General features: G+C 49.3%; 2 protein-coding genes across 4 annotated transcripts in view; one reads left to right on the top strand and one right to left on the bottom strand.

The window, feature by feature from the left end:
- Positions 1–8,337, bottom strand: part of Deaf1 (DEAF1 transcription factor) — a 28,123-nt gene extending 19,786 nt beyond the window's left edge. Inside the window, exons 1-6 of the mRNA XM_085693338.2 lie at positions 7,955–8,337; positions 4,876–4,973; positions 3,838–3,967; positions 3,448–3,594; positions 2,864–3,003; positions 1,975–2,040 (exon numbers count right to left, since the gene is read on the bottom strand). Of these exons, the coding sequence (XP_085549464.1) occupies positions 1,975–2,040; positions 2,864–3,003; positions 3,448–3,594; positions 3,838–3,967; positions 4,876–4,973; positions 7,955–8,243 (870 nt within the window). The 5' untranslated portion in view covers positions 8,244–8,337. The remainder of the gene's footprint in view (positions 1–1,974; positions 2,041–2,863; positions 3,004–3,447; positions 3,595–3,837; positions 3,968–4,875; positions 4,974–7,954) is intronic.
- Positions 8,338–8,477: 140 nt separating this feature from the next.
- Tmem80 (transmembrane protein 80) lies at positions 8,478–17,408 on the top strand. 3 transcript variants are annotated; one of them, XM_048458294.3, is made up of 5 exons: positions 8,478–8,939; positions 13,359–13,378; positions 14,076–14,169; positions 14,252–14,344; positions 16,008–17,408. In XM_048458294.3, exons 1-5 carry the CDS (start codon positions 8,921–8,923, stop codon positions 16,211–16,213), a joined length of 432 nt encoding a protein of 143 aa, XP_048314251.1. In that variant the 5' UTR covers positions 8,478–8,920; the 3' UTR covers positions 16,214–17,408. The 3 variants fall into 3 exon arrangements, with proteins under 3 accessions (XP_048314251.1, XP_087764412.1, XP_087764411.1); XM_087908286.1 differs by lacking the exon at positions 8,478–8,939 and adding an exon at positions 8,988–9,497; XM_087908285.1 differs by lacking the exon at positions 8,478–8,939 and adding an exon at positions 9,146–9,497 and having other exon boundaries at positions 13,359–14,169.
- Positions 17,409–18,213: the final 805 nt, after the last annotated feature.

Below are 18,213 nucleotides of genomic sequence, written 5' to 3'. Positions count from 1 at the left end.
ACCTTCCTAATGCTGCAACCCTCTAACACAGTTCCTCATGAACTGGCTGCTCTTCCAAAGGTCCTGAGTTCAATTCCCAACAACCACATGGTTTACAACCATCATGTAATGAGATCTAGTGCCCTCTCCCGGTGTGCAGGCAGAATACTGAATACCTAGTAAATAAATAAATCTTTAAAAAAATTTTTCATTGCTACTTCATGACTATAACTTTCTCATAACAGTGTTATGAGTCATAATCTGATATGTAGGATACCTGGTATGAGATCCTTGTGAAAATACCGACACCCCTCAAAAGGGGCTGTGATCCACAGGTTGAGAACCACTGCCCTAGTAACAGCCAAAGCTTTACCTCTGACAGAGCCCAGCCTGCTGCGAGGTATTTAAAGATTGCAGCTGGGTTCCATGCCTTAGAAACTCTGGGCCCAGCCCCATGTCACAGGGATAGTCCACGGGCTTCCTTCTAAAACGTCATGGCTTTTGCTCTCATGTTTACATCTTTGTTACAATCTGACTTCACTTTTATCCACAGTGGAGTTTGGGTCAAAGCTCATTCCTTGCCCAGGAATAGCCAACGGTTTGGCACCACATGTTGGAAGCTTGTGGCGGCAGCTGGACTCTGGTCAGTTCCCTAGAGGTCCCAGGTCCTGCTGACACACTGATGATTACCATAGCACACAGAGCTCTCACAAGCCCATGGGTGGCCTTGGCGATTTCAGATTTGTGTCCTGGAGCTCTTGAAAGACTAACCCCTCATGCTGCAGTGTGACTCCACAGGCCTATCTTAGGTGTATAAGATCAAGACACATTGTATAAATGTAGCTAACTGTCAAAGAATTTTTTGGGGGGGTGGTTTTGAGATAGGCCTGTCAAAGAATATTCTAAAAATATTCTTAAAATATTCTCTCTTAGGAGCTGGGCAGATGCTGCCCTTGCAGAGAACTTCTGTTTGATCCCAGCACCCACACGGTGGCTCACAACCATCTACAGTTAAAGTTCAACAGGATCCAAAGCCCTCTTCTGCTCATATACATACAAATAAAATAAATAAATATTTTTAAAATTTTCTAACTTTTTGGGGGAGGATCTCACTAAGTAGTCTTGGCTGGCCTGGAACTTGTTACGTAACCCAGGCTGGTTTCCAACTGTAGCAATTCACCCAACTCTGTCTCCTGAGTGTTGGTGTTCCAGTCATGTGCCACCATGCCTAGTTTAGATTTTCACTTCTGTCACCTAGTAACTTACCAGACTAGAAATGAAACGAAAGTCAGAAAATCCTAGTTAGGCAGCTTCTACATTATGATTAAGACATTTAAAAGCAATTTGTATTATTAAGGGAAGAGGAAACAAAAATAGTACGTTCATGTTAGTATTTCACTTTTGAATCCGTTAAGAATTTATGTCGGGCGTAGTGGAGTACATCTTTAATACCTGCACTCAGGAAGCAAAGGCAGGCTGATCTCTGTGAGCTCAAGGTTAGCCTGGTCTACAGAGTGAGTTCCGGGACAGCCAAAGATACACAGAAAAACCTTGTCTCAAAAAAACCAAAAAATAAAAAAAGAATTTAGAATAAGGAGCTATTTCAAGGACCTTAAAAGATCTATCCATGGTAAGGTAGAGGGTTTTGTTTCCTGTTTGCAAGGATGTTAAAAGATTTCCCATGGGGGCTGGAGAGATGGCTCAGAGGTTAAGAGCACTGACTGCTCTTCCAGAGGTCCTGAGTTCAATTCCCAGCAACCACATGGTGGCTCACAGCCATCTATAATGAGATCTAGTGCCCTCATGCAAGCATACATGGAAGGATTGTTGTATACATAATAAATAAACAAATCTTAAAAAAAAAAGATTTTCCATTTCGGTGTCCCTACAGCTACCTTCTACCCAGCAAAAGCAGCAGCCATCAGAGAGAAAAGAACCTGGGAAACGGAAGGACAGCGCTTCCACAAAGGAGACACACAACACCTCGTGACTTACTAGAGTCATGTCATCACAACAGGCAGCACAGGTACAGGAGGCAGCGTGGGGGTTCAAAATACCATCCTGAAACAGAGAAGGTGCTAGAGATATTATAGACGTACAAATATGGGAGTATATAGATAGGAATACAGAAATTAGGGAGTCTGCCACTACCAGGAGTTGTTCAATGCTAGACTGTACCCCCACCACCAAGACAAAAAAAATCTGAGCATAAAACATAGTCACTTCTGGAAACTTCTTGTCTACACAATAAAATGCCCCACTGCCAGTAGGCTTTATTCTCTCTTCCTAGTAACGAGACTCCACAGACATTGGCCAGCCAGACATTGGCCAGCCATAGCCAGGAGCTGACTCAGAGCAGGAATCAAGCCTTTTTCCTTGGACTGAAGAGTAGATGTAGTGGTTAAGAGCACTTAATTGCTCTTGTAGAAGACCAAGCACCCAATGGCCATTCACAATTGTCTGTAATTCCAATCCCAGGGAATCTGACATCACAGGTACCAAGCACATGGGACACAGACATACATGTAGGCAAAACACACTTCATATACATAAAGTAATAAAACTAAAAGAAAAAAAAAAACATTTTCATCCTTGTGAAGCAGGCAGATGTGGCCGGGTGCTGTCGGTCTGACTTCCTCTACCTTTATTCTCATGGGTCTGATGCTGCCCTTTTCTGTGCTTACTGTGACCCCATCTGCTCCCCACAGCAGTTCCCTGAGTCAGCGCCAGCACACACCCAGCACACACCCAATAACATCAAGAGGGAAGGTGAACTGCTCTGATTACACTGTGAGGATCTGTATACATCATCAGATCCTGTCTGGTGCCAAGTCCTGGGCACTTCCTACTGCTCATCCTGAGGCCGGCTGGTCCCAGCACATACCTGGATGAGGCACTGCAGAGGTCTGCCTGCATAGCGGATGCTTCTCTTCCAATCCTTGCTGCTGGCTCTTCCCGCCATGGCTTCAAACTCAGTTGGGCTGTACCAGTTTTCTCCCTGCTTGATACATCGGCCCCGCCCACCTGGAATGAAGGGGGCTGGTCTTTAGAAATCATCAAGGCCTGTTGCTGGCTTATGCTTTTTTTCCTTTCTATGCCCTCCTGGCCTCTAACCTCACTTACCCTATGGTCACCCAATAGGCTGCCTGGCAAGTCATGGGCCCCCTTCAGGAACCCTCTGTCACCCGAGTTGTCTGAGACGACTGGGGAATATGGCTAAGCTCTGCCTCTCTTTTGCTGCTTCTCCTATTTAGGGACAACTGTGACCCTGAACTTGTCCTTAGGTCTGTCCCTGCCTTGTGCCCTCCATGGCCTAGGCTCCGGGGACCAGGGCTGAAAGTCACCTGCATACCCATTTCTTCTAACACATTTACATACGCCAGGTTTCCTTGGCCTCAGTTTACTAAGACGGTCACACAGAAGAACAAAGCCCCAACATGGACTGGCAGGAGCCAAGTGCCGCCTCACCTGAGCCAAGCCTGTTCTTGTACAGGGTGCCGCTGATGTTCCTACAGCGCACGGGCAACTCACTGTCATACACCGAAGGGTCCCAGTTGTACTTGGTGCCACCTTTCTCCTGGCCAGGTGCCAGTGGGGTAGGAGGAGACTGAGGACCTGGGCAAAGAGAGGCTCAGTGGATTAGAGCAGAGCAACTGAATAGCCCAGGATGGTCCACCCCCAACCACAAAGCCCCTCACAGGTACAGAAGGATAGCCCTGAGGGGTAGTGCCACCCCTTCAACTGTGGGCGGCATTCCTTCTCTGCCTGGAAATTTTTGCCTTTTCTACAAACATCTATTTTGTTTTAAAATTTACCACTAAGGTGTGGGGGAGGCCCAGGGTCAGGTGCTGCAGGTACCTGGGGTAAGAGGTGCTGCTGGGCCCTTCAGCCCCGTGGTCTCCACAATGCTCCCATCTGTGTGTACAACTATTAGTGTGGCTTTCTCAGTGTTCAGGCTGTCCCCGATCTGCAGGGCTGTCCTACCAGACTAGAAGGAAAGACACTCTTGTCAGCTCTAGGATAGCCAGAGGCACATCACTTGACCCAGTGGAATGTGGCCCTACTGCAAGACTCTCACCACTAATCAGCAAGGTAGGATGTTTACCTCAGCCCACACATCCTCTCTACAGACATCCCCAAGGCACACACGGACAGAACCGAGAAAAGCGCCAAGGCTACTGAGTGCCCACACACCTGTCAAAGCTGAAGTGATCAGATACAGTTTCTTTCTGGACACTGAGCACGTCTGCCTTGTCTAAGAAGACTGTGCCCAGTTTCTGAAGGCTACATAGAAAGCAGGATGGTGTGAACAACCACAGAAAGTCTGCTTATGGACACAGGTGCTACTGAAAGCATCCTGGATGCTAATGCCTTCATGAGTGAATGCGAGGAAAGAACTAATGGACAGTAAGCCTTGGAGACAGGGCAGAGAGGTCGGATACAGGGACTCCTTGTGTGTCCATAGATCTCAACGGAATGCATGCAAAGCCAGGCACTGAGAGGTAGCTCTATTAGGGGCTGAGAGCAGCCTGAGCCTGGTAGAACACAAGCTGCAAGGCCAGCTGGCATGGAGGATGGCCTGATCCAAGCCTAAGGGTTCTTCACAGCTCTCGCTCTGCCTTTCTGGGTTTATACAGCACCTTTCATGTCGGGGACCCAAAGTGAGGATAAAGCCCTAACTCAAAATGGTTCACCTGACTTGCCTAGCCCGTCCCTGAGGCTCCCGAGAGCACAGGGAGGCACGCAGCCCCCCCCCCCCATGGCCCCCAGATCAGCAAGTGCTCACCCACACCTAAACCCTGAGAGGGTCTTGAGTATTCCTCTCGTGGGCTATGCCAAGTCAAAGGCTCTAAGGACAGTTCCAGGCACCCTGAACTACACCCAAGAACAGCTTACCAGGACATGTCCTGATATGGATGCCGCGTTTGCCACTGATGTTGTGAAGACGTTATCTGCAGAGGACCCCACATTTGCCACGGTCACTGTAGTCACTTCTGCAACAGAATGGAACAGAACAGAGCTTCACTCATGGGAAAGGAAGAACACAAAAGGCAAAGATCTTAGGAGCTTTACAGTGCCCCACATGAGTATACGCACTCCTCCCAGACATGTTAACACTAGTGCTGATGTTCAGCTGACCTCTCTCGTCCAGTCTAAAGTACTTGCTTCTCCCAGAAAACGGGGTATCTACCCTTTCCCACCAAAGCTTTTCACATGCGGCCAAAGATTCACCATACCCTCCCATTCCACTTCGCCACTGCCTTTCTCCCTTTGCAAAGAAGCTGCAAGTCTCAGGCCTGGGACACCTCCTTGACGACCAAGACATGGCAAACTCTAGTTCTGCCTCACCCCTCTCCACTGTCATAGCTCAGGCCATCCTACAGTCTTGTGTCCACTGTCTGAGATCTCCATGTCATCCTTCCCCAGAAATTCCTCCTCCTGAAAAACACGCCAACCTGCCATGCCCCTGATGCTTCCGCCACACATGCCACTAGGTTCTTCTGTATCCTGCTGCCTGCTACTATGTATCTTTTGCAATTGGCCTTTCCAATCTCTACCACAGGTTCTGTCAGGCACCCAGCATTCTAAAATGCCCAACACCCAGGGAAACCTCTGGCATAGAAGTACCCGAAGATGCCAACTGGAGTCCTGCCAGTCCCATTAACCCAGCCCTGACCAACCTGTACCCTATACCTGTCTAGTTCATATCCACATAGCAGTCCATACATGGGCATACCTAATTAATTCATCAGCTTAGCTAGCACTACGTCACCTGGACAATCTCTGACTTCAGAAACTTAGAACAAAAAAGTAGAAACGCTCTGATACATAAATATACAACTAAAATTCTGATACACCAGAGATGCAATTCTCTCATGCTACCATAGACAACATCATATTTCTTTTCTGAACTCGAAAAATATGTGCCAAAAGGATAAAAACTTCATGGCTCCAGATCCCACTATCAACCCAGAATTTACGGGTGAAAAAGAAGTATTAAAAGCTCTAAGAAAATCCAGGCAGTGGTAGTGCATACCTTTAATCCCAGCACTTGGGACACATAGACAGGTGGATCTCTGAATTCAAGCACACCCTGGTCTACAGAGTTTCAGGACACAAAGAAACCCTGTCTTGAAACAAACAAAAAAGCTCTACAAAAGAGACCAGAGAGATGGCTCAGCAGTTAAGAGTACTGGCTGCTCTTCCAAAGGACCTGGGTTCTATTCCCAGAACCCACACAGTGGTTGGTTACAAGGTCTGTCACTCCAGGCACAGATACAGAGATAATACATGTAGTCACACACACTAAATGAATTAACTTAATTTGTTTGTTTTTCAGACAGAGTTTCTTTGTGTAGTCCAGGATGTCCTGGAAGTAGCTCTGTAAGCCTGGCTGGCCTCGAACTTGCTGAGATCTGTCTGCCTCTGCCTCCTGAATGATGGGATTAAAAGCATACAGCCCAGCCAAAATTAACTTTAAAAAACAAACACCTCCAGGAAGGGACCAGTGAGATGGCTCAGATGCTGAATTCCAATCACCCATGCTAGGTGCTCATAACCATGTGTAACTCCAGCACCTGGATGATCTGGTACCTCTACCTTCCACAGGCACCTGCGATCACATACTCATGTTCACATACACGCACAACAGGAAAAATATTATCTTAGAAGAAAAGCTCCAGGAAGTCTCCCTCACTTCCGTGACTCAATCTAGATTTCAGGTAGACAAGCAGAACCAAGACTTCTCCACAACTGTGCTCCAGTCTTCATGCTCTGAACAAACACCCAGAGTCGATGCGCCTCAACTCTGATGTACCCCGAAAAGAATCCCAATACCAAACTTACAGAGCTTCATATTGGGAAACATCTAGCAATACAAAAAGCATAGCAAAATGATGGCATTCCAAGGATCAATGTACAAGTATAAGACATTCAGGAGCTCCAATTGGTAGGGAGTTCAGCATTCAGGAAGGTCAAAGGTTGGGGGTTACGGTGGGACTGTAGGAGGTAGTGTGGTGTGACATCATCTGTACAGGGTGATGCAGCTCAGCCTGCGGCTTCATTTGTCACCAACCATGAAAATTAGGGTACCCTATGTGTCAAGAAACCAAAAGGAGCAAACCAGAAAACTAAGTAATGGAGAAGGAGGGAATATCTGCACAGGAAAAGGCAGACTTAGAAGACCCAGCACAAGGACACTCGTGTCACTATAAGGCAAGGCTGATCTGCATATTACCTTTGAAAAGCTGCCTGCCTTGGAGGACTTTCCTGGCCCTCTGTGATCAGGTCACACTTGAACTGGGCTTTGGGGCAGGCAGGTCTACCAGCAGTAATGCCGCTGATCAAACCTGGAGCACCTTCAGAACAAAATTCACATATCCAGGAAGCAGCAAGAGAGGACACGGCAAGTAGTAGGTATTGAGAAAGTTCCAAAAGGGTTAAAAAAAAAAAAAAACAGAGCAGAGAGGGACATTCACACAAGGAAAAAAAATATGTATACAATGCTGTGCCAGGCTAGTGGAGTGTGCAAGATGGGTATGCAGGGCATTGGGAGGTGTGTGTGTGTGTGTGTGTGCAAGATGGGTATGCAGCAGGGCATTGTGAGATGCAGGGCAGGGACAGAGCAAGTGTGCAAGACATTATGAAGTGCATGGGCAGGCGCAGAGTAGGTGTGCAGGGCATTGTGAGGTGCGTGGGCAGGTGTGAAGTGCGTAGGTAGGTGCAGAGCATGTGCATAAGGCAGGTGTGAGGTGCAGAGACAGGAGTAGGGCAGGTGTGCAGGACACTGTGAGGTGCACTGGCAGCGCAGGTGCTGGGCAGATGTGCAGGACAGGTGGAAGAGGAGAGCTTTCCAGTGAGACAGATGTGCATGACAGATGCATAAAGCATATGGGAAGCGGCCTGTACGTGGTGCATGTGTTCAGGGCTTGTACGCGGGAACCCGGTGAGGCGCGAGGCCGGCGGGCGCACTTGCCTGCGAAGGCGGCGGCGGCGGCGGCCTCATCGGGGCTGGGCAGAGCCTCGGTACCCATATCCATGTGCCCAGATTCGGCCGCCATCACCGCCACAGCCGTGACCCGCCGCGTCTCGCGCTCCGCCTCGGAGTCCGCGTCCTCCTCCGAGTCCTCGTCTCTGCTTAACACCGGCTCCTCCGCTTCGCTTTCTGCTGCGGCCGCGGCCGCCGCCGCTACAGCGGCCGCGGCCGCCACCGCTGCCGCCTCGGCCAGGCCCAGCTGTTTTGCCGCCGAGTCCGAGTCCTCCATACGGACTCCACCGAGTCCGCCCGAAGGCGCCGTCCGGGACCGCCCGAAGCGCCAAGCGCCGAGCCCGAAGCGGGGCCCGAAGAGGCCGCCCGAGTTGGGCCGAGGCCGCCCGAAGCCACCGCCCGAGCAGCGACCGAAGAGGCCGTCTGACGCCCGCCGAGCCGAGCCGAAGTCGCCCGCCGAGCAGGGACGATGTCCCGAGTGTAGTACCGAGAAGCTCCGAAGTTTCCCGAAGTGAAAAGTCGAGTCAGTACGAATGGTTCCGAAGCTTCACGAAAGCTCACGAGCGTTTCTTCCTCGCAGCCTAGGAGGCTAGTCTGATTGTGGTCACCGGCTGATAGGGCTAGTCGGCTCTGTGTAGTATCTCGCCGGCTTCCAACGAAGTCTGACTTCGCCGACCGACCCTGGCGCCACTCGATTTTTCCAACCCCCTCTGGAGGCGGCGGAAGCCGAGCTCACACGAGGCCTAGCCGAACTCCGCCGAATGTCTCCGAGCAGAGTTCTCCGGAGCCTCAGTGCCCGCCTCCTCCTGTCCGAAAACTCCCGAGTGTTGCCGGACGGGAGAATCGGGCCTCGGCAGCGGTCGGACGCCCGCAGCACCGCGGGGAGGGAGGAGCGAAGATGGCGGGAGGGTGCGGCCAAGAGGCTGCTGGGATTGTGGCGGACCCAGCGGCAAAATGGCGGCCATGCGGCCAGGTGAGGCGGGCGGGGCTATGCTGGCGCCGGGATAGTGTGATCGTGCTGTCGCGATGAGAGGCCATTTGGTCTGGCGCTGCAACTCGCTTAATTGTCACCTCGCCATTCTGGGCCCTGATGACTGAAGCCCACTACTCCAGATTTCTGCGGTGGAGTTAGGGGGGAGGGGCATGTCTTCCGGTTGGGTGTGGGCGTGGGGCTTCAGGGAGCCGGTGGCTTCCCTGAAGCTCGTCGGACGTACCAGTGACATACCTGAGGTACACGCTGGGGGACCCCATATACAACCTATAACACCTTCTGTGCACCCACCGGAGGTTCACCCAGGGTACACTACCGTCGCACACCGAAACAACCATAGGTCACTAAAGTTGACATGCATGGCATACCTGCGGCTCATCCTGAGCACACCCGCTGCTCACCCCGTGTACACCCTTGACACACCCCGTTTCTCACCCTACGCAACATCCTTGGCACGCCGGACTAGGATACTGAGGTTACCCGGGACAGAACCATAACACATTTTCAGCTCACCCCTGGCATAGCTGCAGCTCACCCCAGGTATAAGGATAAGTCGGAATTAAGTTTGTGGGAAGAAGTAAAAGGTGATGATTTAGACTACCTCCAACAGCTTGCGCCAGAGACATGGCTCTCAAGTTCTGGCCACGTGGTGGTCAGGGCACGGGATCCAATCACTCAATGACCAGAGTTCAAGACAACATATTACATACTTTCGGCTGGGTTTTTGTAGCTAAGGTTAGGTAGGGAAGGGATGCTTGGTAAGTGTATAATGGGTAAGTTAACTGTTTTCCCTAGAGAAACCGGTTTTGGAACTTCAGGGTCTGCTGTCTCTTTTTGCAACCATGGAGTGTTTCAGGTAGGACTCAACTGCTTTTCTTCTGGACTCCACGTGTTGCGTGTCTGGTGTCAGTCAGCTGCTTTTCTTCTGCCCAGAGAGCTGACTTCCTGGAACTCTGAGCTAAGTTTCAGGGCCTTGGCTTTTGGTAAGATTCTTTTACCAGGTACAGCCATGACACACCTGGTGTTTGCCCTGGGATACACTGTGGCACACCGGCAAGTCACCGCACATTTATTCACGGCATGCCTCTTGTGCTGAGACATACTCAAGATATTCATAGCTTACATTCAGCTCACCCCAAGCACATCCCTAGTTCTCCCTGGTGTAATATTAGGTTGGGGGCCTCATTCTAACCCTGGCATACATCTTTGGAAGCCCCTCCCCTGGGAGTTGCCTTGGTCCAGACTCCACCTCCGGGAAAACCTGCCAAGTGCTGACCCTTTCCCAGGGAGGCTTGTCTTAAAAATATTTCTAACACCCTGTCCATCCATGGCATACCTGAGGTACACCTCTAGCATACCCAGTACACAACAGACACAACCATGGCATAATGTCAGCTTACCCTGCATGAATGCACACCTGTACACACACACACACACACACACACACACACACACACACACACACACATTCATGCCCCCATGGCTTGCTTGAGTTCTGGGCAGCCATAGCTGCTATAGCTCACATTTCACATGTCAGAGTCCCAAGCCCAATGAGTATCCTCGGTCTGGGCCCAGATGATGTGTGGGCAGACAGGGCCAGGTGCCAGCAGTGTGGGTCAGAAGCTAGTCACAGCCAACTCAGACCTGTGCCTGTCCGTCCATCCATCCATCCTCCCAAATGTTCCTCAAGGGGACAAATTTCAGAAATGTGATTGTACTACACATGCAGCCTAGACTGCCTGGCACTTACTGCCATGCGGCTCTGTGTAATATCTGCCACAGACTTGGAAGTGCTATTCTTGTGTACTTGTTTATGGTAAAAAGTAAGTCCTGGGTGAGAAAGCCATCTTGGAATTAAGTCACATAAAAGGCCCAGTTACCAGGCTGGGTTGTTGGCCCACTCCACTAATGCAGCAGTGTGAGAGACTGAGTCAGGAAGATGGCTGTGAGTTCCAGACCGGCAGGTCAGAGCCACATAGTGACGCCCTGTCTCAAATTAAAAAAAAAAAAAAAAGTATAATCCCAGCACTTGGGAGACTGAGTCAGGAGTTCAAATTCTAGGCCAGCCTGAGCTACATAGGAGACCATGTCTCCAGAAAAGAAAAAAAAAAAACCCTACCAGAAGAGGGATGTGTAGCCTTTGTCACACCAAGAAAACATGTGTTGCACAGTGAACTTCTGCCTTGCGTCTGTTGGTAGCTAGCTGCACAGCGATTATTAAAAATCATTGATAAAGAACAGTGTTAAGTCCCAGAAGCTAGACAGATGAACTCCTGTAGGTTTGAATGTGTTAGAGTTATTTTAATTAATTAAATAAGTTATTTTAAAATGCTATTTAAGCTTGGTGTAGTGGAGCATGCCTTTAATTCAAGCACTCAGGAGGCAGAGGCAAATAGATCTCTGTGAGTTCAAGGCCAGCCTGGTCTACGTAGTGAGTTCTGGGAAAGCCAGGCCACGTAGTGAGACCCTGTCTAAGAAAATAAGTAAATATGCTATTTGAGGGTGTGGTTTTTTTTATTCACTTGTTTTTGTTGTTGTTTTGGTTTGGTTTTGGTTTTTTGAGACAAGGTTTCTCTGAGCAGCTTTGGAGTCTGTCTAGGAACTCACTCTGTAGACCAGGCTGGCCTCGAACTCACGAAGATCCACCAGCCTCTGCCTCTGAGTGCTGGGATTAAAGGCATGCACCACCACTGCTCAGTGCCATTTGAGGGTTTTATACGGTATTTTTTTTTAATGTTTCATTATATGTATGTGGAAGGAAGCACTTGAGTGCAAGGTGCCCACAGATGCCAGAAGAAGGCATTAGATTTCCTGGACCTGAAGTTATAGACATTTGTGGCTGCCTGATATGGGTGCTGGGAACCAAATTTGGGTCTTAGCAAGGGCAATATGTGCTTTTACCAGCTAAACCATACTGTAAAAATACAATATTTTTCCCCCAAGTCTCACAATTTCAATCTTTAGCAATGAACAGCCAGCAGATACAATTTAAATGATCCTGGCACTTTCTAGGGGATATTGGGGATGAGACCCAGGTCTTTTACATGCTAGACAAGTCCTGTTACTAGGACATACACCCTAGAGTCCTGATACTAAGTGTTATAAAAGGATCCAAAGGGAGGCTGAAGCGATGACTCAGTTGTTAAGAGCTCTGGCTGCTCTTCCAGAGGACTCAGGTTTGATTCCCAGAACACACATGGCAAGTCACAGCCATCTGTAACTCCAGTCCCAGGGGATCTGACACACTCTTCTCACTTTTGCTGGCACTTTATGCATGGGGTGCACAGACATACCTAGAGGAAAGGGGAAAATTTAAAAAATTGAAAAAGGATTCACTAGGTGGTTGTGGTACACAACCTTAATCACAGCCCTTGGGAGGCAGAGGCAGATGGATTTCCGTGAGTTCAAGGCCAGCCTACAAAGGTCTACAAAGTAAGTGCCAGGACAGGCTCCAAAGCTACAAACTATGTCTAAAAAAAAAAGAAAAGAAAGAGAGAAGGAAAAGGAAAAGGATTCAAAGAGAAGAAACTCCCAATTAATGTAAAGCCAACCCAAATAGTGACAGGTATCTAGGTAGCCTAGTTTAGCTGGGCCTGGAAAAGAACAGATCGTGTTTCCTAGCGCACCCTGTGGAAACTTGATGCCACTCCAGTCACACTTGGCTTCCTGCTCCCACACGTGTGCCTGCTAGGAGGCTGTCCAAAGGCTGTTACTAATGTCCTGTGTTTACCAGTTTATGACTCGCCCATGCAAGAGCCCACATCTCCAGAGTAGACAGCTTCAAGCTGGCCTTCGAAGTCGAGTGACCCACAGAATCTCACCAAGGCACCACTTCCTTTTCAGCTGCAACCCCAGGGAGCACAGGGGACGGAGCAGAAGATGAACACACCTTGGGTTCAGGTGCTGCTCTAGAGTGCTCAGAAGGCAGCCTCTTTTTATAGGCGTTTTTGGCCAAATTCGGAGATTTTATGGTATGCATTCACATGCAGAGACGTGCACGGCATGAGCGTGCAGCCTGACCCAGGTCACATTCCATCTAGGGATAGGCCAGGCAGATTTTCATGTACAAAACTTCAGACTCAGAGTCGCAGGGGAAGTTCTATTACACCCTGGCGCTGACTCTCACAGGCCGAGGGAGGCTCACACCTGCACAGAGCATGAGATGTTCTAAGAGGCTGCAGAGTTACATGGATGGTTTAAAAAGTACACCCTCCAGACAGCTGTCTTGGGGACACAAATCAAATTCCACCAGAAAGCAGCATCCTAGGAGGGAGAGATGCAGAGGTGATTGCAGAACCTAACTGTGGCCATCGTTCACGTCCATCTATAAACATGGAATCAGAGAACTAAATGCCTGCGACGTTGCTGTCAATGTCTTACTGGTCGTCCTTTGTCTTCCAGGGAGAGGCTCCTGCAAGGTGGTATCCTGCTGCTGCTTCCCAAGACCAAGCATAGCCCCTTTAGGGCAGCACCACGCTGATTAGCTGGCCTGGCACCCTCAGCTCTCTGCCTTTTTGTCTTTCATGACCCCTGCCTCATTTTTTGTTTGTTTGTTTGTTTTTTTGTTAAATTCTGACTAGTAACTTGTAAGAAGGAGAGGTGTTTCCTGGTGTGCTGGCTCTGTCACCCACCAGCTCAGCCCTCTTCCCCTTCATAGGTCTGGGGATGACCTCTTTCCTGCCACCAACCAAACCTACATGGCAGGAGGCAAAAACCCCTTACTTTGAATGGCCAAGTAATACATTTTCTCTAAAGAAAATGAAAAGAGTCCTCTTTGTAACTCACGATATGAATCAGGATGAAGAAATCCCCCTGTCCTGCCTGCATCTGCTGAGGACCGGGTTACTTAGGCCATGCGCTACCAGGTTGGGAGGGATCCAGCATCACTCCAGTGACCACTAGGTGCCCTCAGGTGAGCACTCCAGGAGCCCAGGTAGCAGTAGAAGCCCCAGGTAGGCAGGAACCAGCGGCTGGAGTCAATGACCATCTGTAGGTACCCTGTTGGAATTACCCAAACCTGCTGATCTGCAGCTATGGGTGGCAGGATAGGCCCCTTTGTTGGCCACCTGAGTAGTTGTACCTCATTGGTGAGCTTGAGGATCCTTGATTACTCGCCAGCTCTCGTCAGTTCCTCTTCAGATGCTGTTTCACCTCAGTGGGCTGTACTATGCCCTGTACTTCCTAGCTACGTTCCTGATGATTATATATAAAAGTAAGTTACGAGTGCCGGACCCTTCAAAGGAATTGTGCCCCTGATACACTTATCTGAGTTCTGGCTCTGTGTGTGTTCCTAGGTCAGGTTTTCAGTTATCCTTTTAACTGTCTGGTCCTGGATCTGGTTCTCTTGCTTCTGATGGGGATTCTCGAAGTAGCTCGGCTATATCTAGGTGAGTTGACTGTGAACCATGAAATGCTTGTGGTCCCATAGGTGTTCTTTCAAACTTTCTAAGCCTTTAAATATTGATTATTTTATAGTGTGAGTCTTGGAGACATTTCCATTCAGGCCGCTTTACCAGGTGCTTCACAGTGTCACCTTATGGAGTCATTAAGTATTAAACATTTGTTCAGATGCTTTGCTCCAAGAATAATTGGCACTGGTGATGTCCTCCTGTCTGGAAGGATGTGTATATTAAAGCTGTGCTCGGACCAGAAGTTCAGCCTAAAGCTAGAGCTCCACGATCCTCCCCTGAGCTCCCCTCATTCCTATTGGCTCAGCAGTCAGGGAGAACATCTGGTAGAGGGGGAGTCTGCCAGGACAGGGGACCCTGCTTCCCCAAGCCCACTCGGTATCATATCAGCTCCCAATCTGAGTCCAGTCTTAGTCAGTTGCCTCTGTCTGTCTGTCTATCTATCTATCTATCTATCTATCTATCTATCTATCCAGTCCTATGTAACTAAGGCTGGTCTTGAACTCCTGATCCTTCAGTCTCTTCCTCCTGACTGTTGAAATTGTAGGCATGCATCATCATGTCCAGATTTTATGCATTGGTAGGATCAAACCCAGGGCTCACACATGCTAGGCAAGCACTGTATCCCCATCCCTTTGTGTTTTTCTGAGTCACACAATTCACTTAGATTAGGGTTACGGTTAGGACAGGTAGGTTCTTCTAATAGACAAGGAGTGCAAAAGTAAAACCTGGAAGTCCTCCTCCCAGAGCTAGCTGCAGCGATGAGCACACGGCTAGGTCTCTAGCTCTGCCCCTGCTCTTCCCTGCACTCAGTGGCAGGCATGTGTAAATAGGGCTCCTCACCCAGGTACATTGCACTTTCCGGCTCTGATCCCTTTCCTTTGATTGGATCTTTTTACTTTCCCTCCCTGTCTGCTGGGAGTAGCAAGTATCCTGTCTGTTCCTTGTAGACAGAGCCCCAGTGTCTACTACTGTGGACTGTGCTGGAGCTTGCACTTCTTAGTAGGCAGTGCTGCCCATGGGTTGCAGAGACGGGCATTGCGTCAATGAAGAGTCAGGCCAACCCCTTACAGTGCCCTCTTTAGGGGTCTGTCATCATTGGATTTCTCCAAGCACTTGGCACTCAGCAGGCCCCTCAGTGCCTCCCATCCGTTAGGATCAGCATAATCAGAAGCCCGGGGCTGGGACCAGTGGATCTTCAGAGTCCCCTAACCGCTGGGGTCAGCAGACCCTCTAGCACCTCTAGCAGCTATTCAGCTATTAGCAGCTCCAAGTTGGCATTTTCCATGGCTGACCCATTTGTTTGTAATGTTTTTCATAAGTACTCATGAAATTTTCCAGAACCAGCCTGCCTTAGCCCAGAGTAAAATATTTTTAGATATTTTAAACAAAATCCTTTTGATCCCACTTGGATTTAGAAAAGGTGGAGATGCCCACAGTTTTAAATCCACACTGCTTGTGTCTCAAGAGCACAGAATCTGAGATTTACCCGTTGGTACTTTCTGATATGGCGTGGCCCTGTTGAACAGTTTTCCCAAATCCCATGAATTCATTGACCCTTAGCAACCACAGTACCCGGAGCTGGGTAGATGGTGGGGTGCCCTGAAGCCCCTGCCTTAACCTCATGTTTGCTCTCTTCCAGGCACAAAAGGCAACCTGACGGAGGCTGAAGTGCCACTGGCTGCCAGCCTGGCATTCACAGCAGTCAGTGTCCTCCTTTCTGTTTACTTCCTGCTCTGGCAGACCTTGGTACTGTGGATGGACTCGGTCTTCAGCACCATTCTCCTGGTGCTACATGGGCTGGAGGCTGGCTTGCAGGTGGTGGTCATTGCTGACTTCATCAGGTAGACAGACCAGGACAACCTACACAGCGGTGCTCCTTGGCCTCCAGCCAACTCCTTTGCTCTCAGACACAATGGGTATCTTTTTTTTAATTGATTGTCTATAAATGGATGTAGATGGCTTATAAACCTTTTTAGTGAGCGGGAGTACAGGAACCAGGGGGGGGCAAACTGTTAGGAGTGTAGGTGTTGAAGATGATTATCATGAACAGTAGTCAACCCCAGAGATGTCCACTCCGGTTGTATGGTCGGGGTCCTGGCTGTAGCAGCAGGACCACCAGTGATCACCAAGGCCAGTGGAAGGCAAAGTCTTTCAGGAAGTCAACACTGAGGGCAGCCCAGCTGCTCCACCCTGTCTCAACCCTATAAATGCAGCATCTTGGCAGGAGGACTTGGCTGTGTTGGTCTGTCACCGTGTGTTTTCTCACACAGGAATTACTGACTTCCGTGCTTCCCACACTGACCCTGGTTCTTGTTCTGAGAACCTGCTGTACTCTATCCAGGCCTTTGTCCAGGCCTGGGATCCCTCTGAAGCTGCAGGATGGCAGGCTTTGTGTTTGGTTTCCAAAAGCAAATGTTTATCAGGTGTGGTGGCACACAGGAGGTAGAGGCAAACATATCTTTGTAAGTTCAAAGTCAGCCTGGTCTACATAGTGAATTGCAGGTTACATAGTGAAACTTTGTCTTAAAAAGAAAAAAAAAATGGTGGAGGGGAGGCTGGAGAGCACTGGCTGATCTTCCAGAGAACCCAGGTTCAATTCTCAGCACCTACTTGGCAGCTCACACTTGTCTATAATTCCAATTACAGTGGATCCAACATCATCACACAGACATATATGCAGGCAAAACACCAATGCACATAACATAAAAATAGATTATTTTTAAAAACGTAAACAGGACAGAGAGCCATGTATTGCGATGTTCACTTCAGCCTCTTTTGGTGGGGGTGGGCTGTATGGGACAGAGACAGTGGAAGACCAGTTCTCAGTCTGGGACGTCTGTCACAGCCCACTAAACTGCCGCTTTATCAAGTGCCAAGTGAGTTCCATCTCATCTCTTACTTTTCTCGTCCTAGCCCATTTTTTCTTAAAAAGTATTTTTTTTTCAGGTTCTTTCATTTGTGTCTGTTACATGTTTTCTGTTTGTGATACTATGTTCAAATATCTAGTTTCTCTTTTAAAAAATAAATAATTTTGCTGTCATGATTTTGTCTTAATTATAACCACCTACCTTCCGCCCCGGTCCAGCATACCGGAACCCATCCTGTTGTCACTGTTTAACCCGATCCTGGGACTTGCCCTGCTACCTCTACCTGTCTTCTCTCCACCCCAGTAACTATCCAGAAGCCTGCCTGTGAAGTGTGTTGAGAGTGGTAGGTTGCTGGGCCATCAGAGCCTTCTCTGGGACCAGGGAACCTTTATGCCCATGGGTCCTTGGCTGGTTTCCTTTAACCCATACCTCCTGGAGACCATGGTGAAGATTAGGATGGCCTGGAGACATTCTCTCCCTGTCCCCAAGGCGGGCTAGGGAAGGACCAGTGACCTAGAAAGCCTAGGGGCACTTCCCTTCCCTTTGACCCTTGAGCAAATATTACCTGGGTATGCAAAATGGACTAAGGCTAGTGGCTCTGGGGGTCTCAGCCACTCCCTGCAGCTCAAGTCAGGACCTCTGTTGGGAAGGAAGCTTGCCAATTTCACATAGTAAGCCAGAGTTTCAAGCCTTTAACACTTGTACTCTTGTGGCGCACGCCTTTAACCACAGCACTCAGGAGGCGGAGGCAGGCAGATCTCTGTGAGTTTGAGGCCAGCCTGGTCTACACAGTTCCAGAGCAGGCAGGGCTGTGACAGAGAGAGACCCTATCCTGATAAAACCTACAAAACAAAACAAAGCACCTCTACTCTTACTGGCCACGTGGAGGTGGTGTTTCCGGTGGCCCAGAGAGGGCGTCAGCTACTACCACCAGCTTGGGCTGCCTCACAGCAGAGTCAGGGAGCACTGGTAGCAGCC

The sequence above is a fragment of the Myodes glareolus genome, chromosome 7, assembly GCF_982192425.1.
Source record: "Myodes glareolus chromosome 7, mMyoGla1.1, whole genome shotgun sequence".
NCBI classification, from domain to species: Eukaryota; Metazoa; Chordata; class Mammalia; order Rodentia; family Cricetidae; genus Myodes; species Myodes glareolus.
Note: the sequence above shows the minus strand (reverse complement) of the source record. Positions and strands in the feature narration are given on the sequence as shown.